At 37.2% G+C, this 27,708-nt stretch overlaps 1 protein-coding gene across 5 annotated transcripts in view; it reads right to left on the bottom strand.

Annotated features, from left to right (window-relative positions):
- Positions 1-27,708, bottom strand: part of LOC307184710 (ankyrin repeat and KH domain-containing protein 1) — a gene marked incomplete at its 3' end in the record, with an annotated part of 117,498 nt that overhangs the window by 88,050 nt on the left and 1,740 nt on the right. For all 5 annotated transcript variants that reach the window (XM_079918389.1, XM_079918390.1, XM_079918391.1 and 2 more), the window contains exons 2-5: positions 6,343-6,496; positions 2,174-2,330; positions 1,306-1,453; positions 418-565 (exon numbers count right to left, since the gene is read on the bottom strand). In XM_079918389.1, the coding sequence (XP_079774515.1) occupies positions 418-565; positions 1,306-1,453; positions 2,174-2,330; positions 6,343-6,496 (607 nt within the window). The remainder of the gene's footprint in view (positions 1-417; positions 566-1,305; positions 1,454-2,173; positions 2,331-6,342; positions 6,497-27,708) is intronic.

The following is a 27,708-nucleotide window of genomic DNA, read 5'->3' as shown; positions in this document are numbered from 1 at the left end:
TTTTTTTGCAGTACACGGGCCTCTCACCGCCGCGGCCGCTCCCATTGCAGAGCACAGGCTCCGGACGCGCAGGCCCAGCGGCCATGGCCCACGGGCCCAGCCGCTCCTAGGCATATGGGATCCTCCCGGACCAGGGCATGAACCCGTGTCCCCTGCATCGGCAGGCAGACTCTCAACCACTACGCCACCAGGGAAGCCCAAAACTGTCAATCTTGACCAAACAGAATGTAAGAGTGTTTCAAAGACTTTTAAAGATATCAAATTAATCTATATTTTACTCACAGATTCTAAACAAGGGCTATGATTTTTCTGTATGTTTACAACCAGTTTTCCCTAGGAATCAAATTTTTATCTCTCAGGTTATAGTTATTTATATCAATTTGTTTTCCTAAAATTAACATATCATTTTCTACATACCTGTTGCAGACTGGGAGTTGACATCTGCATCATGAAGAAGTAATAATTTCACAATATCTAAATAACCTCCACTGGATGCTGCCATTAGGGGGGTTATATCTCCTTTATTCCCTCTGTCTTCAACATTAGCATGCATAGCAAGCAATACCTTTAAAACACATATGCACACAGAGAGAAACTGTCAATTCTTACTATTAACATTACTTCTAAAGAATATATTGAATCTGGGAAGATATTCTTTTAGAGTGGAGGCAAGGAAAAATAAAAAATAATCACCTTTTGGGAAAATATGCCAATGATGTTCACTGCTCAAAACACCTGGTTAGATGTTATATTTTACAATACCATTACATAGTAATCTTTAAGTAAAGTAGGTAATCACATTAACCATCCAATTATACAATTTAACTGCTCCTGTCAAAGAATTAGTGTTATGCTCAGGATTATTTAGCAAGAGAACAGCAAAACTATACTCACAAGACACAAACTAACTGGTAAACACATGGCTATTTCCCAAAATTGCTCTAACAGGAAAAAAAAAAAAAACAAAACTAAAAGAATTGGGATAATCTAGATGAAATAAAAATAAATCAATATCTTTCATTATACTTGTATATTATTTCTAAAGGCAAGTTTAAAATATTATTATTATTTCTATGTTTTCCTTATTCATTAGGACTATTTTTGAGTAAGCGGCAGAAAAAAACGGACCATGCCAAGTTGCATGTACAGACAACAAAAATTAATTATGTATCAGTTTCTATTTTACCTACTGCCAAAAAGGAAAGACCTTGGCTTCTAATGATAATTTCTCTTATTAATGATAATAATAAACAAAACATCAAAATCCTTCCACAATTTTGATCACTAAAGATTATTTCTGCTTACTTGTGCTAATTCATAATACCCGGCTGAACAAGCCAAACACAGCAGGCTTTCTCCTTCTTCTGTATGTTCATTTACACTTCTGCCTTCATCTAGCAATTTACGAACAGCATTCACATCCCCATCTGAACAAGCTTCCGCCAGACTGCGACTGAAAACAAAACCAACAAAGAAAGACTCAAGGTCCTATGACAACGAGTTACGTTAAATATATACGGTTAGTCATATATAGAAAAATCTGATATGGTAAGAAGAAAATTATTTGAATATTTGTTTGCAATACTAATTTTTCATGTATGTGAACCAAGCCAGAAAGGCAATAAATAAATACGAAAATAGCCGTCATTTTTATCTTTCAAAATGTCCTAACATACTCTCATATTAAATTTTAAATAAACTTTATACAGCATTAGATGCACAATTTTTTAAACTAATGTAATGATTCCCAAAGACATTTGGGATATAATCCTATGTCTTAGAATTTTATTTGATAACAGTGAGGTGACTAGATGAAATAGAAGGCAAAAATCTAAGTAAAATTTTTACTGCAGAATGACTAACAAAATCAGTGAATCTCAAACTTTAATGTGCATACAAATAGCCAATGTTTCTTGTTCAAAGGTAGATTCTGATTCAATAGATCCAAGATGGGGTCTGAAATTCTGAATTTCTATGATGCTGACGCTGCTAGTCCATGGACCATATTTGAGTAACACGGACCTAGATTATTGCATAAACAACCCATTTCATTTATTATTACTCAGGCAGTCAGTTTAGAGTTTCCTACTATAACCTTTAGAATAAGTAACTTCCTCAGAAATGAAAACCAGATATTGAATTGAATACCCAGCAGAAGTCATTAAACACATACGTGTCTACTTGTCCCGCATTGTGGCTGTTTTCCGCTCTCATCCGTGTCAGTGCAGCAGCAGCTTCATCCAGTGCACAACTTACTGAAGATGTCAGTCTTCGGAGTACCTCAGGATCTGCAAAGGCTTTACCATCAGCAGTTGACAATTTGCCAATTCCTTCAGTGTGCATCAATCAGTTCAGGGAAAGAAAAAGCATAAATGTGTAAACTGTAATTACATTTCTAAACACTATTCTCTAAGCCAAAATGGCATAATCTCCATATGCAAAGCTGATAATTTCAATTTTGTCACTAATGTCAAAAGGCCATTGCATAACACCTATGTTTTAGTCTTTTCATCTTTACAGTGCACATAATACTAATTTATCCTCTACCTAACTCCAAATGTTAACTTAACATGATGCTTACTGTAATGAATGAATGAGATTTCTATCAAAGTACAATCACATCATAAGATCTCTAGTATAGGATCCTATCTATTTTCAGTACTAATGAAGGGGCTATTCTGTACTATTAGAACAAACAATCCAACAGTTTCTTCCTTTGATTGAATAGCCACCTAGAACCATTTTCTGGGGCAAGAGTGTAAATTAAAATAAATTAATTCTCATATTTAGTATTTATTATGTGCTTATGATGTGCCAGACATTAGGGGGACAGAAAGGAATAAGACATAGTTCCTGTCCTTACAGAACTCACAATATGGTAAGTCTAAGTTGCCAATAAATCTTTTTCTCTAGATTCAGTGAGGAATCAGTGACTACTGCAACAAAATTTTGTTGATAATATCACCACCTGTTACTGCTGAAAATGAGAAACAGTCAATAAAATTTTATAGAACAAAAAAAAGGGAAACTTGCCCAATAAGATAAAAAATATATTGTGATGCTATTCAATTACAACAGTATGATAGTATGATACTTGCAAAGAAAAAAGATAATTTTATCAAGCATATGTAATAGCGGCAAACAAAAAAAGAACTTAGATCACCTGTGAATTCAATATATGATAAAGGTGACATTTCAAATCAGTGGATATAGGAGGGCTTATTTCATAAATATTGTTCAGAAACTGGTTATTTGAAAATTAGGTAAGATCTCAAATCCACACCATTTACAAAAATAAATACCAGGTAGACTTAAATGAAATCTGAAAAGTACTATTATACTATGTAGTATTTTTCTATTGCTGATGTAGAGGAGGTTTTTCTAAGCATGAGACCAAATCACAAAAGCTATAAAGTAAAAAATTAGTAAATGTGATATTAAACATTTTTAATTCCAATAAAAATTTCTATATAATTAAAGACACCATAAGTAAAGTTAAGGCAAAATAAAAACTGGAAAAATTAACACCCAATGAATTTATATCATTTATAAAGAGCTACCGCACAACTTATTGATAATATTGAATGAACACAAACTATGAAATTGACCAAAAGAAGACTGAGGAAAGCTGTTGATAGGAATGTATACTGGCATAAACTTGAGGGACCACTTTGATAAAAGTGATCAAAATTTTGAATGCAAAAATATCCTCTGACCCAGCAATATAACTTTCTAGGAATCTGTCCTATGAAGATACTTGCACAAGCAAGAAAAGTTATAGATATACATGGATATGAACTACAGCATTATTTGTGATATCAAAAAAATTGGAAATAACGTAAAAATCCTTCAATAAGCCATTGGTAAAATAAACTGTGGTGCATCCAAGCAACAGAATATTACCTTACCCTTAAAGAAGGAGAAAGATCAACATATCCTGTTATGGAAGGATGGCCACAATAAATTAAGTGAAAAAAAGAAAATTATAATTTGTATAATATGATATAATTTCATTTAAAAAATCATGTATATTCAAACATATACATGTATTTATATAACTACAAGGGAAAGTCTGCAAGTATATGTAAACCTTTACAACGGGCAGGCTTTAAAATCTACTGAATACATTTCATATTGTTTTAGCTATTTTATATATTACATTTATAATTTAGAAAAGACTTGTTAAAAATTCTTCTTGAAATGCCCTTAATTCTTAATTTTCTTTAAAAATCTCAAAGAATCTTAAAGAAAAAAATATTTTCAACTTCAATTTTTTTGGTTAAAATAGCATTAAGAATTCTATCTTCTTAAGAAGCCTAGTAACGTCTAACACATTCTCATAATTGAAAACAATGCATAAGTCTTAAATGTTATAGGCTCAACACAATGTCCAAAAAGCAAATGAAAATACTAATGAACAAAAAAGTATTCATTAAGCCAACTGACTTGCACAGGGCTTCAAAGGAGTACATCATTTTTAAAAAACATCTGACAATTTCTTTGGATAAATATCATACCCAACAATGCCTGGAGTTTAAATTGTCAAAACACACAAAATTTAAAAATTCAGTAATTTCTCACACCTCCTGGAAGACATGATTTTCAAGGTTTATTTTCTCTCTCACAATATAGGTAAGAAAAGCAAGCAATTCTAAGGTATCTTGTATAAGGTATAAGTATATAAGTACTTATACTTAACCATGAACCTACAGAAAAATGCTCAATGTAGCAGAAAAGAGCCATCCCTGAGTGAGACTCATGAGGTGGCCAGAAAAAAGAGAAATAGGTTTAAAATCCTTAATTAGGGGTCTTGGAGTAGTACCCACAGTATGAGTGAAATGTCAGCCTAAACTAGAGAGGAGATGTACTATCACCAGTAAACAAAGCTTGATTTAGGGAAGGAAAGTAACTTAGTCCAGAAAAGACATGGAGAAGAAAAATGCATTTTCTCCACATTTCTCTCTGCTCTAAGCTGGTTCTAAAGCACAGGAAAAAAATTAAAAACTAAAAAAATTATATATATATATGGTGGCCATGGCACTCCTATTTCAGGAATCTTACATAGACTATTCCTAAATCAAAAGTAGGAGACTCACAATAAATCCAAAGAAGGGAGGGACACCAAAGCAATTACTAATGTGATTTTTTTTTTTTTTGGCCACACTGCACACTGCATGCAGGATCTTAGTTCCCCAACCAGGGATCAAACCTATGCCCCCTGCAACGGAAACTTTTTTTAAAGAAGGTTTAAATTAAACCGTCTGCTCTAAATTAAACCATCTTCTGCTAGATACTTAAATTGTTTTGTTCAATCTAATTTTAAGTTTCGGTCAGTTCCAAAAAGACACATTAGATGGACTAAAAGTCAATCTGCTATAAATTTTACCTATGCTTTTTCATAAGAGGAGAAAGTTAAAGGAATAAAAAGAATCATCAAAGTAAACACATTCCTAACATACTATATATATGTCTTGGGACTTCACTGGTGGCACAGTGGTTGAGAATCCACCTGCCAATGTAGGGGACACGGGTTCGATCCCTGGTTTGGGAAGGTCCCACGTGCTGTGGAGCAACTAAGCCCATGCGCCACAACTACTGAGCCTGAGCTCTAGAGCCCGCGAGCAGCAACTACGGAACCCACGTGCCACAACTACTGAAGCCTGCGTGCCTAGAGTCCGTGCTCCGCAACAAGAGAAGCCACCGTAATGAGAAGTCTGTGCGCCTCAACAAATAGTAGCCCCCACTCGCCGCAACTAGAGAAATCCCACGCGCAGCAAGGAAGACCCAACACAGCTAAAAATAAATAAATTTTTTAAAAATGGTTAAATGTTACTGTATAGCAGGGAACTATACTCAATAACTTGTAGTAAACCATAATGGAAAAGAATATATATATGTGTAAAACTGAATCACTTTGCTGTACACCTGAAACTAACACAACATTGTAAATCAACTATGCTTCAATTAAAAAAAAAAGTTAGTGTTGAGCCTAGAAATCACTCACTGAGAGCTTTCAACCAAGAATTTTTTAAACATAAAATGTGAACATTTTCTTTAGGAAATTAAAAAAAAACAAATTTTACAGATTTCAAATTTTATATAACATATATAATTTGGGGATAATCTTTTATAACTTTGTATAGAGATGGAGTCTTGGGGTTTTTTTTTTGTCTTTTTTTTTTTTTTTTTTCCCAGCCATGCCACGCGGATTGCAGGATCTTAGTTCCCCTACCAGGGATCGAACCCATGCCCTTGGCAGTGAAAGCGCAGAGTCCCAACCACTGAACCACGAGGGTATTCCCTGGAGTCTTTTAAAAAGATGAAAAAGAGAAAATAAAGTACCTGCTGCTTCCAGCAATGCTTCTAGTCGTGCCTGTGTCTCTGGATCCACAGTGCGTAAGTCTGCTCCTTCTGCAGTACTTGATAAGAATATCTCTGATGTTGTTTTCAGCACCGGGTTATCCAGATCTTCTTGGTCCAAAATAAATGATTCAACCTGTTTAGGAATTAAAGATGCAATATCCATGAAGCTGATCTTAATATTGTTAGAATAACAGCAATTTAAGGTAATATGACTTCTGATTTGGAATTCAAATATAACCAAATAAATTATTGTAGAAACAGGGGGTTATAGGGAGGGACTTTGAGGGAGCCTCCTGACTATCTGCTTATCTTCAGACACGACTACAGACATAACCCAGACACACCAGATTAAAGTTTCCTGGAGAGCAATGAATCTTCTGTGCCTACCACAGAGCCTGAAAAGCAGCATTTTTTAAATGAAACAAGTACATCAACATAGGCCCTAGGAAGATGTATGCAGGAGTAGATAGTAGAAAGCCTAGATAGCATAAATAGGTCATTAAAGTATCATTTCTCCTCTCTTCCAATTAATATATTCAATTCTGACAAACTAAGGAAGATTTAATCCACTATCAAATATCCTAATTGCTCTAGACAGGAAAACTCTATTAGGTTAGGAATCATAGTCATTTGTTCACTGCTCTATCCTCTGAGCCTATGAATACCTTGTACATAGTACTTATTCAATACATATTTGTTGAAATGAATCCTATAAGCAAAATCAACTTACGAAAATAAACATGCAACCCTCTAATTTCAAATCAAGTTAATTCTAAATTTTCTTACCAAATAAAATATGCACAACCTTTCTGGGAAGCAATTTGGAAATGTGTATCAAAATGCTTTAAAAAGCACATGCCGTACTTCCCTGGTGGTGCAGTGGTTAAGAATCCGCCTGCCAATGCAGAGGGCACGGGTTTGAGCCCTGCTCCAGGAAGATCCCACATGCTGCGGAGCAACTAAGTCTGTGCACCACAACTGCTGAGCCTGAGCTCTAGACCCCAAGAGCCACAACTACTGAACCTGAGTGCCACAACTACTGAAGCCCACATGCCTAGAGCCTGTGCTCCGCAACAAGAGAAGCCACTGCAATGAGAAGCCCACGCACTGCAATGAAGAGTAGCCCCCGCTCACTGCAACTAGAGAAAGCCCGCGTGCAGCAACGAAGACCCAACGCAGCCATAAATAAATAAATTTATTTTTAAAAAGCACATGCCCTTTGACCCAGTAATTCCATTAAAAAAAATCTATCCTTAAAAAATTATCTGAATGCCAGACAAAAATGTGCAAGAATGTTCATTGCAGCATTAATTAAAATTCCAGAAATGAAGTGAAAAAAACTACAATAGGGGATTTGGTAAGTACATTTTGTACATTCACAGAATGGACCACTATGCAGTCATTAAGAACAATGTGTTTGAAGCATATTTAATGGCATAAGAAAACAGTCATAAAATTAAGTGAAAACCACAAGATTTAAAACAGTATGATATTTATTTTGCTAAAAGTATGTATGTATATGTATGCAAACATGAACATATGAGTACTCATGTATATATAATCATGAGTACATATTTATATACCTATACAGGTCTGTAGTATATAAATATGTCTGGGGCTTCCCTGGTGCTGCAGTGGTTAAGAATCCACCTGTCAATGCAGGAGACACGGGTTTGAGCCCTGGGCCGGGAAGATCCCACATGCCGCGGAACAACTAAGCCCATGCACCACAACTACAGAGCCTGCGCTCTAGAGCCCACGAGCCACAACTACTGAGCCCGTGTGCCACAAGAGAAGCCACCACAATGAGAAGCCTGCACACCACGACAAAGAACAGCCCCTACTTGCTGCAACCAGAGAAAAGCCCACGGGCAGCAACGAAGACCCAATGCAGCCAAAAATAAAGTAAATTTATATATATAAAAAGTGTCTAACCAGGGAGGTTAATATACTTGTAGACAGACAGAAAAACAGGATCAGAAAGGTTAAGTATTTCTGCCAGCTAATAAATGGCAAAGCCAGGTTTCAAACACAGGCCATATGGGCTTCCCTGGTGGTGCAGTGGTTGAGAGTCTGCCTGCCAATGCAGGGGACATGGGTTCGTGCCCCGGTCCGGGAAGATCCCACATGCCACGGAGCGGCTGGGCCCGTGAGCCATGGCTGCTGAGCCTGCACGTCCGGAGCCTGTGCTCCGCAACAGGAGAGGCCACAACAGTGAGGGGCCCGCGTACCGCAAAAAAACCCCAAAAAAACCAAAGGCCATATAACTCTTAAACACTAGGCAATAGATACTACCTAACAAATTAATAAACAAAGGACCACAGTATTTGGACTACATTATTTGGAATACTTAACTAGTTGGTCATCAATTTTCACAATGGAGACCAAATAAAGATATCTTAATAAAGACAGTAAAGTTAAAATGATGTGGATATAACAATATTTTATTATCTAGTGATGTACTTTATTTTTATAAAATAAATCTTTAACTTCAGACCCAGTAACACTGAGCCATGTACTATGTTGTAATACAGATTCTTTAATATATAATTACAGACAAAGATGTCATTCTAGATCAATGCCAGCAGATAAATGTAGACTACCAGTTTTCAAATGATTTGAAAGGTAACTGCTTGTACAACAAAGAGCTTGTTGCAAGTGCAAGAAAATATTACATATTTGCAGATACATATACCTGCCAGTTGTAAGGATAAAAACCACAATTCCAAATTCTGAAATTTATTAAATATGGTATTTAGATGTTAATATGTCTATTTTATAAGCAGCACTGTTCTGATGTAGTATTACACATATTACAGAGATGAATACAGATTACATGTATTATGTAACTTTTAAAAAATCCAAGTTAAGGATTTCCAATTCTCTCCCATTCATTCTCCAATATTTATTGAAGTCCTGTTTTATACAAAGTACAATACCAAGAGAGTACAAAAATGTGGTAGAAGAAATGTCAAAGACACCAACAACTATCACAAAAGGCCTCCAAGAGAAATAAATGGTAAAACTATATGCATTAAAGAGAAATCACTTCCAGCCCCAGTAATCCAAGAAGACTTTGTACAAGAAGTAGCATTTGAGCTAGGCTTTGAAGGATGCATAGAATTTCAATAGGTGGTCAGACATGTGGGTGGAGAGTAAGGGAATGAAATAAAAAATGGGCTTGAAGATGCACTTAGAAAGTGACGAATGGTCAGCTCTCAAAAAAGTAAGGTCCTTTGTACATTGCTAGTGGAAGTATAAATGATGAAGCCACTGTGGGACACTGTTTGGCAGTTCTTCAAAAATTAAACACAGAATTACCATATGACCCAGTAATTCCACTTCTATGTACATACCTAAGAAGACTGAAAACATACATGTTCATACAAAAACTTGTACATAGAAGTTCATGGCTGTATTATGCATAGTAGACAAAAAGTGGGAAAAAACCCATGTGTCTGTTAATTAGTAAATGGATAAACAAAATGTGGTATATCCATACAATGGAATATTATTCAGCCAAGTACTGACACACGCTATAACACTGACAACGTTGAAAATATCATGCTTAGCATGAAAGAATGCACAAAAAGTCACATATTGTACAATTCCATTTATATGAAATGTCCAGCACAGGCAAATCCCCAGAGACAGAAAGAAGATTAATGGTCTCCTGAAGAGTCAGGAAAGGAAGAATGGGAGTGACTGCTAACAGTATATATTATGAAATTATTACCACAGTAAGTTTAGTTAACATCTATCACCTCACATAGTTACAACTTTTTTTTCCTTGTGAGAATCACTTGAATTTTCAAATGTAGTTTTAGGCATTTTATATTTAAGTTCTGACACACAAGATCAAATTTTAAATATCTGTAACACTTGTGGGGAAAATCGTAAGTTCCCAGAATGAGTTATACATAACTATACACATAAATGACTTGAATACATTTGTGTCAATCAGATGTGCCAAAGGCACTCAATTCTCATACTTTTTTGTCCTACTTTCCATAAACTTTTAAAAGCCTGTCTCAATGTGGATTCAATAAAAGGATAAAATATCCAGTTATGCCTATTACTTTGGGACTATTTGGGGGATTGCTTTTGGCAGTTCATAAATATCTTACCTGATAAACCTGCTGAAACACATATTGTTGCAATGCCGATTGCAACAGCATTACCTCAAAAGGTACCTGGCCAGTCAAGATGGAAACCATTTATAGCTACATGGAAATAGTAAGACCAATACCATACATTTCATATAAAGGCTCAGTGATATAACACCAAAAAAATGTCTAAATAATAGATAAGTTCAAAGTAATATTATATCTAATGAAATTAGTTTTCATCATGCAAATGAATATATAAGCCTCATAGTTTCCTACATACAGCTAAAGGATCACAGAAATTTCCTTATTGCTTAACAGTAGTTACACAGCTCATCTCTATCCAGCAGCTACATTCAGCAGCAAACATAAAACATCAACCTATTGTGGTACTGTTTTTAACCAATGGCAAAAAAGTTTATTTCAAGTCTTAAACATGGCAGATTTTTTTCCTACTTCTGATTAGGTACAAAAATAAAACGCGGAGGAAAAAGAATGAGAGGAAATCTGGCCCACAAAAAACTACCTGTTTTTTCCCTTATAGGTTACCTCTTCTAAAACGCTAAAGTCAAACTTTTTATGTCTTCCCCCTCAAAAGTCTTTTTTCTCCCTCCCTTCTTCTAAAAAAAAATGAGTGTGGTTTTTAGCTTCAACTAGAATTTAAACAAAGGTAGAAGGGAGGAAAAGGGGAACAAGCATTTTGTCCCATATGACATTTCAAAATGAACCACTGGATGGCAATAGTTACTAGGGAGAATAACCACAGACTCAGCTATTACCACCTAAAAAAAAACAAAACACCTCAGTCACCCTGGCCAAAATCTAATTAGGAAAAAATCATTTATTAACCTAGCTATGATTTGGCCAAAACTCACTTCCACCAAGAAACAAACAAACAAACAACAACAGAAAAACCCACAATTTCGGGACTTCCCTGGTGGCACACAGTGGTTGAGAATCTGCCTGCCAATGCAGGGACATGGGTTCGAGCCCTGGTCCGGGAAGATCCCACATGCCACGGAGGAACTAAGCCCATGCACCACAACTACTGAGGCTGTGTTCTAAAGCCTGTGAGCCACAACTACTGAGCTCACATGCCACAACTACTGAAGCCTGTGCGCCTAGGGCCCACGCTCCGTAACGAGAAGCCAACGCAATGAGAAGCCCATGCACCGCAACGAAGAGTAGCTCCCTCTCTCCAGAGAAAGCCCGCGCACGGCAATGAAGACCCAACACAGCCAAAAAAAAAAGAATAATCATCACTGGGCTTCCCTGGTGGCACAGTGGTTGAGAGTCCACCTGCCGATGCAGGGGACACGGGTTCACGCCCCGGTCCAGGAGGATCCCACATGCCGCGGAGCGACTGGGCCCGTGAGCCATGGCCGCTGAGCCTGCGCGTCCAGAGCCTGTGCTCCGCAACATGAGAGGCCTCAACAGTTAAGAGGCCCGCGTACCACACACACAAAAAAAGAATCATCATCACTCCCATGAATTCCAACCAGAGCTATGAGAAAGTTCAAGAGGAAGGCTAAACCCTTTATTTTTCACTACCTCTTCTTATAAACCTTCAAAAATAAAGCTTCCTCAAGAAATTCAGATTTGATAATTAAAAAGGAAAAGCCAAATAAAACATTTAAACATCTAAAAAATATATATTTTTAAAATGTACTTGCTATTATTTTTCTTCTCTTAGTTAACATTTGGAGAGATAAACATGTCTTACCTTTTCCCACCCAAAGTCTTTAAATTAGAATCATACCAATTTTAGAATGCAGGTAGCTTACTACTGATTTCTACTTGGAGCAGCAAAAAGGATGGGTCAGCATTCCAAGAGATAATTACTGAAAGACATGGTAATTCCTTTTTGCAAAAAACGTGGTACTCCAAAGTTTCAACAGTTGCATCCACCACAAATATGCTCCAAGATCCACTGAAAAGGAAAAAGTAATACAGATGCAATTTGAGACCAAATAATTATAAATTTAGGAACGAGTTTTGCTGATACTGTAAGGCCCAATATAATCAGCAACAACATCTGGAAGTAATGGAATGCAAAGGCTATATGCCTCATCGTAAAAAGTGTTCAAGTTTCTTTCTACGAGGAAAACTGTATGCCCAATTTCAGATCCACAATCCTCTTCTCAAAAAACATAACTGTTACCTTGGGATTTCTGAAGTTAATTAGTTTAAACAGCACAACAGAGAACCATCAGGCTTTTCCTAATTCTCAGTTAAAGCTGGAGAAAATTAACTCCACTTTAGTCAACTACAAAAACTTCATTTCTACACCATAGTTTTAATACAGAATCTATTATTTTTTGAAGTTTCTAAACATGGGAGAAAAGAAAGGTTTTTTTTTTAAATAATAGTTACCATTAAGTGCATTTTCCATATATTATTCCACTCCATCATCTTTACTACTCAGTGAAGCAGATTAACATCTTCATTTTAAATGAAACTCAGAAAAGTTAAGTGACTTACCCAAGATCACATAACCACGCAGGTATCTGAAGCCACGTGTTTCAGATTCCAAAGCTCACACCCTTTTCACCACACCAAACTGTATTAAGTGACTCTTCTAAACAGTGGAGTATGACTAAAACAAATGCGTACTAACCAATGAAGTAAACAGAGAATCTACAAGCATCATGATGTTGCAGTTTAACAATAAGAGCAATGTCAGGAAAAACCTTTAAATTAAATTAAATGTAATAGATTATCAAGCCCACAAACTCCTCTCTGCCAGAGTTCTTAGAGAGACAGACAAATCATGCTTTTATTTAGTAATTTCTGGCAGTACCACTACATTATTTCTAACCAACATACATACAACAAAATTTGTGCCACAATATATTTTAAAAAAGGGAAGACTCCTCGCATACTCATTAGGAAAGTCACAAGGAATGAAGAACCTGGCAATTAAGTCCGAGAAAATCTTAATGTTGAAATGTTATTCTGTATTTGCCCTATCATAATAAATGGGTAAGACTGAGGTTAGAAAGAAGTCCTGGCTTCTGCTCATTACCCTAAATAAAAAAATAAGCACACCAAAGAAATAATTTTAGTAAGTTAAAAAGAGACTCAAACACCTCCAATTCATATCAATAATGGGAGGAGAGCATAATGACTAACAGCAAGGTCTCTTAGAACACTAGCCCACTGTTCACAGTGCCATCTTAGCTAACTCTTTTTACCGTTGTTAGCCTCATTTTCCTCAGCTATAAGATAAGGCTAATAGTAGTAACTACATCACAGGGTTATAGATGATTAAGCAAGATACTATATCTAAAATTGTACCAACAGTGCTTAATACATGGTAATCACTCAACAAATATTAGTTATTATTACTATTAATATTACCATTACTACTATTATTAAGGTCAGTTTGTCTAAGGACCTTGTGTTCCTATACTCTTACTCTCTACTCCACAAAAATATAAAATCCATTATGTTGTCTTAGGCTAACAAGTAATCTGAGCATATTAAACACTATATATATATTCAACATTGGCTTATTAAACCCAACATTTAATAAGCACCTACTAAGTGCCAGACATTCTACTGTATATGGGAAACACAAAAATAAATAAGACATGATTCCTGCTCATTAAGACAGATAATCAAATAAATGCAATAAAGTACTACAGATGCTATTTAACAGGGAGTTATATACAGACAACGTGGGAACACAGAGGAAGGAAGAAATGGTCGATTCCAGTTGGGGTAGTAATGAAGGAAATCAGAGGTGATGATCCGGAACAAGAAGGTATCCAACAGGATGGAGAACGGGGCCATTAGTGACAGCTGCAGTGTAGAGTAGTAGTTATAAGCATGGATTTTACATTCCAAGAAACCTGATTCAAATCGTGGCTCCATCACTAGATGTACAACTTTGTGCATATTATACAATGTCTCTAAGCTTCAGTTTCCTCATCTGTAAATTGGGAATAATATCACTTCCTTCATATGGTAGTTGTAAAGTTTATTTAAGAACGTAAAGGTAAGCATTTAGTCCAGTGGACAATAAACACTCAGTATGCAGTAGTTATTATCATGATTCTAGAAGCCAAAGCAGTGAGAGCAAATTACTTGGGACGTTTAATAGCTTGATATGTTCAGAGAACTACAGCAATTTGGTATGGCTGGAATATAAAAAGCAAATAAAGTAGGATACAGCAAGGATAGAAATAGACAGAAGCCAAATCCTAAATAACCTTGTATGCCATACCAAGGAATTTGATTTATTCTTTATCTAAGGAATGGGAAACCTTTTTGCCAAAGGAGTGACATGATTGAACTGGCATTAGAGAATTTACTGTGATAGCAGGGTAAACGAAGAATTAGAGGTATAATCACAGAGGTAGATAGAGCCAGGGATTACTACAATAAGTTCAGGTGAAAGATGATGACTTGATTTACAGCACAAGCAGTGAGAATACAGAGAAAGAGACAAACAAGACGCTAAGAAAGAACCTACAGGACTTAGTACCTGTTTGGATGTATGTGGTAAGATATAGCAGATGCAAGCTTCAAGGTTTCTGACTACACTGACTAGTTTTAGGGCAATGCAATTTACAAAGGTGGGGGTGGGGAAGGGATAGGCGTAGAGGGGGAAGTGATGAGTTCAGTTTTACAATTGTGAGTCTGAGATGTTTATGGAACATACATACTGTAGGCAGTAGGAAGGGCTCTTACCAGACTGCTAAAATAAGTGAGAGAGGGTAGCCACACGGATATCTAAGAGAAGAATGCTCCTGTGAGAGCCAACTGCAAATGCCAAAGGCTCTGGAGCAGGACATGCTTGGAGAGTTTATAGAACATAATGAAGCAGTTGTGGTTTTGCTCAAATATCTTATGCTGATGAACTTTGTATCCTTTCATTTTAAATCACTGCCCCTTTAAACCTGTCACTTAAAGTCCATCAAACTCCTGAAGTAAGACATCCAAACATCAACCTTTACAGTGATCATCCAACTAACACAGGGCAATGATCCATACATATATTGAGTTTAGGATCTTGGACTGTCACAAGACTAGGAAAATATTAAATGAGGTGATGCAATTAAGGTACACATGCCTAGAACAAACACTCAAATATAATTTGTTATTATGTAAAACTAGTTTAGAAGGGCAAATATAATTTGAATAAATAATTTACCTGGTTTTCACATTCTCTGAAATGTTCATGTTCCTGAAAAGCCTGATGTCTTTAAGGGCAGGGACCACATTTTTTCATCTTTGTAATCCCAAAGCCCAGCACAAAGCTTAACAAATAGTAGATTCTAGTTAAGTTATTGTGGAATCTACCCTACGATACCAATCAGAATTCTTAAACAGAGTGCCAAGGACACTAATCTCTGAAAGATATAATTTTATTATGCAAGATATCAGTTCATGAAAAAGAGGCTCTACCCCAAACTAAACACTGATTTTCCTCTGTAGAGAATGAGAGCATGCTTTCAACAGATTAACAAGGAGATAGTACATAGTAGTAAGTACTTTTGATACTGTTATCATACTATTCAAAATTTTGTGGGGGGTGGTAATAGGTCAAATACATGCACCTGATTTAAGTATAGCCTTAAATAATGGTCTCTTCAAACTAAAAGAAAATAAACTTTTCTTTGTTAACTTCTCAGTCAAGTCTCAAGCAAAACAGGTACTAAAATATAGTACAGATTCTCACTATTCAGAGTCAAAATAACTAGTAAATTAAAATAATTGGGACCATTTGAGCAATAACATCCAAGATTTGTTTTTGCAGTTTAATCACACAGGTGATAACACTGGCTTGGGTGTCAAGCTAATTGTGTGTTACTCAAATATTAAATTCTCAACTCTTAAGCAATTGTTAGAAGATACCAGATGCAAAAACTCTAATTGCTATGTTTTATATTTTATTCCACTTATCCATTTGTTTATTATCCTGGAAAAAGAAATTCTGTCCATAGTCTTCTTGCAAGCTCTATATAGTCCACATCAGATATATTTAGACTACAACTACCCAAACTAATCACCTCCTCCCTCTTCAGTTTTGTCTCCTCTCAAACATATATCCAGGCTTTGTCAGGGAGGGGATGCATAAACAACAAACAAACACTACAACAACTTCCTCTTCTGGTAGCCTAGCAAACACAGGTTTAAATGATAAGAATTCCCAACCATCCACCTTCAGTGTATACAAGAGGGGCAGAAATTTCAAGAAATGGAATATTATTAATGGAGGAGGGGTGGTTTTCGTGTGTGACCACAAATTCTGTAGCATATAAAATACCCTCTATTGTACCTCTTCCGAAGACCAGATGACGAGCACAAACATATCCAGTAACCCAGAATAGCCAAAAGAATCTTAAAAAAAAAACAAAATTGGAAGACTTACGCTTCCCAATTTCAAAACTTACTACAAACAACTACAGTAATCAAGACAGTATGGAACTGGCATGAGAAGACATATAGAACAGTGGAATAAAATAGAAATAAACACTCCAGAAATAAACCATCACATTTAAAGTCAACTGATTTTTGAAAAGGGTGTCAAGACAATTTAATGGAGAAAGAAGTATCTTTTCAACAAATGGTGCTGGGACAATTGGATCTCCACATTCAAAAGAATGAGGTTAGATCTCTACCTCCCATCTTATATAAAATCTCAATATGGATCAAAGACCAAAATGTAAGAGCTAAAAGTATAAAACTCTTAGAAGAAAAGAAGAAAACAGGTGTAAATCTTCATAACCTTGGATTATGCAATGGTCTCTTAGACATGACACCAAATGCACAAGTAACAAAAGAAAAACTAGTTAAATATAAAAATTGGGCCCAACCAAAATTTAAAATTTAATGGCACAGGACTTCCCTGGTGGTGCAATGGTTAAGAATCTGCCTGCCAATGCAGGGTACATGGGTTCGAGCCCTGGTCCGGGAAGATCCCACATGCCACGGAGCAACTAAGCCTGTGCGCCACAACTACTGAGCCTCTGCTCTAGAGCCCGCAAGCCACAACTACTGAGCCCGTGTGCCACAACTACTGAAGCCCGCGCACCTAGAGCCCATGCTCTGCAACAAGAAAAGCCACTGCAATGAGAAGCCCACACACTGCAACGAAGAGTAGCCCCTGCTCACTGCAACTAGAGAAAGCCCGTGTGCAGCAATGAAGACCCAACACAGCCAAAAATAAATAAATAATTTATTTAAAAACTTAAAAAAATAAAATTTAATGGCACAATCAAGAAAGTGAAAAGATGGCCCACAGAAAGGGAGAAAATATTTCCAAATCATGTATCTGATAAGGGACTGGTATGTATCCAGAATACATGTTTTTTCCTAAAAACAAACAACAAACATGATTCAACAATAAAAAGACAACCCAACCAAGAAATGGGAGAAAGATCTGAATAAACATTTCTCCAAAGACATACAAATGGACAACAAGCATATGAAAAGATGCTCAACTTCATTAGTCTTTGGAGAAATGCAAATCAGAGTCACAATGAGGTAAAACTCCAGGGGCTTTGCTGGTGGTGCAGTGGTTAAGAATACACCTGCCAGTGCAGGAGACACGGGTTCAAGCCCTGGTCTGGGAAGAGCGCACATGCTGCAGAGCAGCTAAGCCCGCGAGCCACAACTACTGAGCCCACATGCCACAACTATTGAAGCCCACATGCCTAGAGCCCATGTTCTGCAACAAGAGAAGCCACCCAATGAGAAGCCTGCGCACTGCAACGAAGAGTAGCCCCCGGCTCGCCGCAACTAGAGAAATCCCACACACAGCAACAAAGACCCAAGGCAGCCAAAAATAAATAAATAAGTAAATTTATTTTAAAAAAAAAAACAACTGAAAACTCCATACCCACTAGCATGGATATTAAAAAAAAAAAAATGTTAGCAAGGATGTGGAAAAATTGGAACCTTCATACACTGCTGGGAATGTAAAATCATGCAGTTGCTACAGAAAACAGCCTGGTGGTTTCTCAGAAAATAAAACAGAGTTATAATATGATCAAGGTTCCACTCCAAGGTATACACTCAAGGGAACTGAAAAGATATCGTCATAAAAAACTTGTACACAAATGTTCATAGTATCATTATTTACAATAGTCAAAATGTGGAAGTAGGGGCTTCCCTGGTGGCACAGTGGTTGAGAGTCCGCCTGCCGATGCAGGGGACACGGGTTCATGCCCCGGTCCGGGAGGATCCCACATGCCGCGGAGCGGCTGGGCCAGTGGGCCATGGCCGCTGGGTCTGTGCTCCGCAACAGGAGAGGCCCCAACAGCGAAAGGCCCGCGTACCGCAAAAAAAAAAAAAAAAAGTGGAAATAATCCAAATGTCATCAACCAATGAACAAAATGTGGTATATCCACAAAACATATTATTCCAATTTAGTACTGATACATGATACAACATGTAGAAATCTTGAAAACAATATACTAAGTGAAAGAAGTGAGGCACAAAAGATCACATATTGTATGATTCCATTTATATGAAATGCCCAGACTAGGCAAATCCAGTGAGACAGAAAGTGATTACCAAAGGCTGCAGGGACAGAATGGGAAATGCCTGCTAATGGGTACAAGGTTTTGTTTGGGGGTGATGAAAATTTTTTAAAATAGATAATGGTGAAGGTTGCACAACTTTGTGAATGTATTAAAAAAACACTGAATTGTACAATTTAAAGAGTGAATTCTATATTATGTGAATTCTATTTCAATTTTTTTAACTTTAGGAATTTGAATTTGAAAAATACTTCGGAAATTTAATAAATTTCCTATTTTGATAAATACACCGTGGTTATGTAAGAGAATGCCTTTCTTGTTAGGAAAGATACACTAAAGAATTTAAGGGTAAAAGAGACAGGATGTATGCAGTCTACTTTCAAATGATTCAGAAAATAAATTACTTGTTTGTCGAGAGAGAGAGGAATGGGACAAAATGAACAAAATTGGTCTGTCTAGATAAAGGATATATGGGAGGAGATCTTTGTACTTCTTGCAGCTTTCCAGTAAGTTTGAAATTATATCAAAATAAAATGTAGTAAAAAAAAAAAGAGAGAATATATCCAATATAATTGGACTACTGCCCCTTTGGGGGTTTGCTCTTTGATAATGACAGTCTGTGTCACATATGTTACTGAATTTATCAACTGTACAATTTTTAAAAGGCCAAAATAGAAATGTAGAGATTTAGCAGAATAAGTAAACACGAGGAGAAAATCAATTAGAAGCTGATAAGTGCTGGAAGTACTTTCAAAGTGTACCACTCAAGGTATCAACTGACATGGCCAAACCTTTATTTTCTGACTCAGATTTCATAAAATGCCTATGTGAAAACTTTTAAATTCTACATCATTAAAGAAAATACTGCAGGTTCATTTATCTAGATTTAATACCAGATTGAGACAATTTTTCCGAAATGGAACTCATCCCATCTCTAGTGATAAAAAGCATAAAAAGTATTCTTCCTAGCATTTTATCAACATATGAAGCATCATGATCAATCACAAATTAGTCAATATGAGGACAAACAGGGAAAAAATAACGATTATATTACAGAAACATCTACTTAGGGACTTCCCTGGCGTTCAGTGGTTAAGACTTCACCTTCCAATGAAGGGGATGCAGGTTCGATCCCTGGTCAGGGAGCTAAGATCCCACGTGCCTTGTGGCCAAAAAACCAAAACATAAAACAGAAGCAATATGGTAACAAATCCAATAAAGACTTAAAAAAAGAAAAAATAAACATCTACTTAGAGCACAGTATTCCATGTGAACTGGGTTCAATGGCTTCAGGGAGGACAGCAGTGAGTGCTCAGTCTCCTCCTGTCATAGAAGCTTTCAAATGTTTTGTCAGTCTCAAGCTTTTTGATTTGCTAATATCTACTGTGGTGAAACAATTATGTAAGATTTGTATTCAAACTTGTTCTCATAAAGCAATCTATAGATTCAATGCAATCCCTATCAAAATCCCACGGCATTTTTTACAGAAATACAAAGACCCATCCTAAAATTCACGTGGAATCTCAAGGAACCCTAGCTAGTCAAACAATCTTGAAAAAGAAGAACACAGTTGGAGGATTAATACTGCCTGACTTCAAAACTTACTACTAAAGCTACAGTAATAAAAACAGTGAGATACTAGCATAAAGTCAGACATATACACCAATGGAATAGAACAGAGAGCCCAGAAAAAACCTTCCCATATAAGATCAATTCAATTCAACCAAGATACCAAGACCACTCAATGGAGAAATTACAGTCTTTTCAACAAGTGGTGCTGGAAAAACTGGATATCCACAAGCTACAGAATGAAGTTAGATGCTGACCTTACACCAAAAACAAAAGTTAACTCAAAATGGCTCAAAGACCTAAATGTAAGAGCTAAAAGGATAAAATTCTTAGAAGAAAACATTGGGAAAAAATCTTCATGACATAGGATTTGGCAACAACTTTATGGATATGAAACCAAAAGCACAGACAATAAAAGAAAAAAACAGATAAACTGAACTTCATCTAAACTAAAACCTTTTAAGCACAAAAGGACAACAGAGTAAAAAGGCAACCAATGGAATGTTAGAAAATGTGTGCAAATTATACATGTGATAGGGATTAACATCCAAAGAACTCCTACAATTAAACAATGAAAAAACAACCCAATTAAAAATGGGCAAAGGGGGAATTCCCTGGTGGTCCAGTGGTTAGGACTTGGCGCTTTCACTGCACGGGCCCAGGTTCAATCCCTGCCTGATCACGGAACTAAGATTCCACAAGCTGGGCAGTGTGGCCAAAAAAAAAAGAGCCAAAGGATTTGAATAGACATCTCTCCAAAGACGATACACAAATGGCCAATAAGCACATGAAAAAGATGTTCAACATCAAACCCACACCCATTAGGATGGCTATTCTCAAAAATAGAAAGCAAGTATTGGCTAGAATATGGAGAAATCAGAATCCTTGTGCTTTGCCAGTGGGAATGTAAAATGGTACAGCTGCTATGGAAAACAGTATGGTGGTTCCTCAAAAAATTAAAAATAGAATTAACAGATGTTCCAGCAATCCCACTTCTGGGTATATACCAGAAAAGAAGCAAAAGCAGGGACTTGAACAGGTATTTATACACCTATGTTCACAGCAGCATATTCACAACAGCCAAAAGGCAGAGGAGCAATCCAAGTGTCCATCAACAGATGAATGAATAAACAAAATATGGTATACACATACAATAGAACAGTATTCAGCTAAGTGTCAGACATGCTGCAAACATGGATGAACCTTGAAGGCATTATGCTAAGTAAAATAAGCCAGTCACAAAAAGTAGAAAAATTGTATGATTTCACTTATTTGAGATACCTAGAGTAGTCAAAATCATAGAGAAAGAAAGTAGAATTGTGGTTGCTAAGGGGCTGGAGAAGGGAGGACAGGGCATTACTGTCTAATGGGTACAAAGTTTCAGTTTTGGAAGATGAAAAAGTTCTGGAGATGGCTGGTGGTGATGGTTGCACAACAATGTGAATGTACTTAAAACCACTTTAAAATGGTTAAAATGGTAAATTCTGGACTTCCCCAGCGGTCCAGTGGTTAAGACTTCACACTTCCACTGCAGGGGGCGAGGGTTCAATCCTTTGTCGAGGAACTAAGATCCCACATGCCACACGGCATGGCCAAAACAAACAGGTAAATTTTATGTTATGTATATTTTAACACAATTTTTAAAAATGGTTAAAATGGTAAATTTTGTTATCCTTGTTTTACCACAATTTTAAAAAATTGTTCTCAACCTAACTGTCCTCATTACAAAGCATCAAAACTTGACAATTTAATAAACTGTTCTCCTGTTCAACTCTTTGGTTCTTGGGGCTAATCCCTGGGAGTGTACTTGCCTTTTTCTTTTCAAAATTGCAAACTAACGCAGTGAATCAAACGACTAGGATACGGTGGGATATCTACTTTAAAAAAACAAACAAACAAAAAAACTCTTTCTACTAATGAAAACAGCATCCATTAAGGGAAAAACTGTGAGAACAGAAGGCTGTAGAGCGGAGGAAGAGCAGAATGTGTTCTTTGACAAACTGTTGCTAAATTTCAGCTTATCAAATAAAAAAAAGCTTTATATACAACTTTACTTTCCTCCTGGTTTAGGTAAAGTTGACCAGAAAAAAGGTAAACCAGTCAATCATCATAAGGCAAATGATCTTTATTCATAGGAAACATACACTATAAGTAACTACCAATAGAATAGCACACAGATTTTAATTTTTACAAATTAAAACCAATGTTTCCCATAGTGGCAAAGTTGGTTATATGCCTTTCTATACTGGTACTTCTAATACTTCTTAATTCGCTTAAAATGAATAATAATAAGACCTAAACTTTCCGAGTTTAAGTGCAATTACAAAATTACCTTAAAGTAGTGTTCCTCCAATACTCAATGGCACACCTTTGACTGCCTTTTTTTTTTTTAATAATTTTTTAAAATTTTATTTATTTTTATTTTTGGCTGCCTTGGGTCTTAGTTGCTGCGTGCGGGCTTTTCCCTAGTTGCCACGAGCGGGGGGCTACTTCCTTGCGGTTCGTAGGCTTCTCATTGGGTGGCTTCTCTTGTTGCAGAGCACGGGCTCTAGGCGCGGGGGCTTCAGTAGTTGTTGCACTCGGGCTCCATAGTTGTAGCTTGCGGGCTCCAGAGTGCAGGCTCAGTAGTTGTGGCGCACGGGCTTAGTTGCTCTGCAGCATGTGGGATCTTCCCGGAACAGGGATTGAACCTGTATCCCCTGCACTGGCAGGCGGATTCTTAACCACTGCGCCACCAGGAAGTCCCTGACTGCCTTCTAAATATACTGATTGATCTACATGGCAGTCACCAATTTCATAATATAAAAGTTTTCCAACAAGGTCAACTACGGATTAAATGCTAGTTTGAGAAGGCATTTCCTAAGCAACTAATTAAGTTCATGCATCAGAAGAGAAACAGTCAGCAGGACAATGTAGCAGTTAAGATAACTATAATGGGAGTCACATAACCTATTTTCTACTATAAATTAGCTGTGTGATCCTGAGCAAGTCATTCAGATCAATGGTTCCCAGACTGTTGAGGCTTTACCCAGAGTCCTAACATGAACTTTCCAATTTGATATTTTGTCAAACACGATTATTTTAAAAATTAATTTCATAAGAGTAGGAAGGGCATTATCTCAAAGTAGAAACAAGTGAGAGGACTTCCCTGGTGGCGCAGTGGTTAAGAATCCGCCTGCCAATGCAGGGGACAGGGGTTCGAGCCCTGGTCCGGGAAGATCCCACATGCCGCGGAGCAACTAACCCCGTGGACCACAACTACTAAGCCTGCGCTCTAGAGCCCGTGAGCCACAGCTACCGAGCCCGCGAGTCACAACTATTGAAGCTCATGTGCCTAGAACCTGTGCTCTGCAACAAGAGAAGCCACTGCAATGAGAAGCCAACGCAACGCAACGAAGAGTTAACCCCGCTCACCGCAACTAGAGAAAGCCCGTGCGCAGCAACAAAGACTCAACGCAGACGAAAATAAATAAATAAATAAAAAATTTAAAGTGTAAAGGGCAGGACACTTGGGAGCAGGAGTAAGGTCAAGACTTTTTACTGTATTTGCCTTTATATTAGTCTTATGAACTGTACAAATGTAAATCACCTATGAAAATGTACTAAATAACCAAAAGAAAACCTCTACATACTTCGAGTTTCACAAAAAGGTTTTCCTCTACCCATACCTAATCAACTGTTTCGACCAACCATCCATATAACCATACTCACCAACGAATCATTTTACGTAAAGTCTTAAGGCTTTATAGAATGAAACTTGTGCAAGGTTGATGCTCATGCAATATAAAGAATTGTTACAGGGGCTTCCCTGGTGGCACAGTGGTTGAGAGTCTGCCTGCCACTGCAGGGGACACAGGTTTGAGCCCTGGTCCGGGAAGATCCCACATGCTGCGGAGCAACTAAGCCCAGGCGCCACAACTACTGAGCCTGCATTCTAGAGCCCGTGAGCCACAACTACTGAGCCCATGTGCCACAACTACTGAAGCCTGCGTGCCTGGAGCCCAAGCTCTGCAACGGGAGAGGCCACCTCAATGAAAGGCCTGTGTACCGCAGCAAAGAGTGGCTCGTGTTCACCACAACCAGAGAGAGCCCACTCGCTGCAGTGAAGACCCAACACAGTCAAAAATAAAATAAATTAAATAAATTTTTAAAAATTGTTACAGTAATAACATGTAATTTTTCCTTCAATCGACATTTTTATGTCTCCAAAATTTGCTCACTAGAATGCAAAGGTATATTTCCTATTTTATCACTATTGATGATAATTTATGAAGTAAAGCCTTTCTACCTTGAACAAAGTCCCCATAAAGGATTTTTAGAAATTCATTTTCATGGACAATAAATGAATTTTTCAAAAACAATACAGCATTTTAAGTTTCCTAAAATTATAAATTTACCATGGAAAATTTACAACATTAAACCAGTCCGGGGCTTCCCTGGTGGTGCAGTGGTTAAGAATACGCCTGCCAGGGCTTCCCTGGTGGCGCAGTGGTTGAGAGTCCGCCTGTCGATGCAGGGGACGCAGGTTCGTGCCCGGGTCCGGGAAGATCCCACATGCCGCAGAGCGGCTAGGCCCGTGAGCCATGGCCGCTGAACCTGCGCGTCCGGAGCCTGTGCTCCGCAACGGGAGAGGCCACAACAGTGAGAGGCCCACGTACAGCAAAAAAAAAAAAAAAAAAAAAAATACGCCTGCCAATGCAGGAGACACGGGTTCGAGCTCTGGTCCGGGAAGATCCCACATGCCACGGAGCAACTAAGCCCGCCTGCCGCAACTACTGAAGCCTGCGTGCCTACAGCCCGTGCTCCGCAACAAGAGAAGTCACCGCAATGAGAAGCCCACACACCGCAACGAAGAGTAGCCTCCGCTCAACATAACTAGAGAAAGCCCCCGCAGAAACGAAGACCCAATGCAGCCAAAAATAAATAAATAAAATAAAATAAATTAAATTTAAAAAAAATAGAACACCTGTCCGTACCCTCTTTCAATTTCTCTCTTGTTCAGGTTATGAGCATAAGCCCTGAGATGCTATTAAAAGCAGTGACTCACCTTGTTTACCTGAACTTTGAATACAGAGTATTCATGACAAAATTGCCATCCCAGATAAGAGTGGGCCTCTAGACCAGTGATTCTCAACCAGGGGTGATTTTGCCCCACAAGACATTTGGCTTTGTCTAAGGACAGTTTTAGCTGTCACAGTTGGGTGGGTTTTACTGGCATCTAGTGAGTAAACGCCAAGGATGCTGCTAAAGCACAGGAGAGCCCCTCACAACAAAGTATTATCTGGCCCCAAATGTTGATACGTTGCTGTTGAGAAACATTGCTCTATCTAGATAGTAGGTCATAAGTAACCCTAAAGGAAATCATCCATCTGCTATTAGAGAAAATCAGAATGGACCCTCTGTATGGTGTGTGCTTTTGACTCTTTAACATAATCTTCAGGAAAAAAAAAAAACCCCTACAAAGCTTTTGCTATAATTTGCTATAAAATGTTGTACACAATTTCCATGTGCTTTTAACTAATTGTAAATACAGCACCTGTCTCAAGATAGGATATCTATCTTTTAAGTGTGTATATGAACATGTATACATATACATATAGGCCTATATAGGCCTGGAAATTTTTCTAAAAGAAAAATTTCAATACTGGTTATCTCTGAAGAGTGGGATTTGAAGGGTCAGTAGAGGTGAGAAGAACTTTTACTTTTCATCTTATATCTACTATCTACACTGTTGAACTTTTTTACCATAGGACTATATTACTTTTATAATTTTAAAAGGAAGATGTCACACACATAGACATACAGTATATGCATATTCTTAAGACAAAAGATTAAAGATCATAAACCTCACCAAAATCCTTTCTTTAGGAATTTTATTTTCCTTTTACCTTACTTAAAAAAAAAAAAGACTACAAATCTAAAGTTAACATTTAAAAAGAGATTTTTAAAGAATTTTCAACCTGACTTCTATTCTGAAAAATGGGTACATTTCAAAATAATCCAATGCAAGTTCTGACTCTTCTATTCAAGGCCCTGGACAGCTAAGGAACATGCTCAGCATGCCTGAAGAAATACAAAACAGGTATTCACCCCAATGTTTAAAACAACAAGAACCAAATATCCCAAATGGTGACATTCCCTAAGCTAGCACAATTCTAATATAAAAAATTTACAAAAAGATCCAAGCCCCTTCTTCAAACTAAAAGGTGTTTTGACTTAGCCAGCAAGGAAAGTACCTTGTTTTTTCTCAGCTGTAGGCTCTGATAATGAATAGAAAAGAGGTCCTTAAAGTATCTACATTTCTGTATACCAAATGTACAGAATTTCAACTAACTCTAGAGCAAATGCACTGGGCCTCCACATTTCTTACTCATTTCTCACCTAGTCCTGCCCCATTCAGGGAACAAGACAAACTTCACTCTCAAACTACAAACCAACCCATCTCTCTGAATGTCTACATTCTAAATATTTGGTTCTAAAACATCTAGGTATGATGAAAATAAAGATGCTATTATTATTCATCAAACGCCAGTTGGGTGAGTGTTTTTTAAAGAATATCATGTATGGTCTTTTCACACTGGAAATTCAAAGTTAATAATATGGGAGAAGACACTCATCTTGTCAGAGAGAAAAGAAAATCCAAGAAATTTGCTTGGGAAAAAAAGGTCATTTCACTCACAAAGGTACAGACTATATCCTACCACACATAATATACAACAGACACTAGATATTCCAGGAATTTCTTCTCCATGTCATATGGATGCGTGAACAAGCCTCACATAAATGGTTATTTCAAAAGCTCATTTACCCAGATATAACACATGAGCCCATAGAGTTAGATTCATAACTTCGGAAGCTCACTAGCACTCTACCTCTGAAGAAATTTAAGAATACTACTGAAGTAAAAACAAATGTGTGATGTTTCATCTCATCAATGACAATTATGCAAAAATGGTCCAGAAAATCAAGGACATCATCCTTCTATCACATCCAGACCAAAGCAAACCTTTTCAGTCTCTCTTAGAAGTTTCAAAGAAAAATAGACTCTAATCTTTTAGAGCCTAAAGATATTCCCACTTTATTTCTTAGGTAAAAGGTAAATGTGTTCCAGGTTCATCTCTCATCAATTTTCATTCAACGTCTAAATGAAAGCGTTCCACAAGCCCAGGAGTGGAAGT

Source organism: Stenella coeruleoalba (assembly GCF_951394435.1).
Source record: "Stenella coeruleoalba genome assembly, chromosome: 3".
Lineage (NCBI taxonomy): Eukaryota > Metazoa > Chordata > Mammalia > Artiodactyla > Delphinidae > Stenella > Stenella coeruleoalba.
The sequence above is the reverse complement of the archived record's forward strand: the minus strand, read 5'-3'. Positions and strand labels throughout refer to the sequence as shown.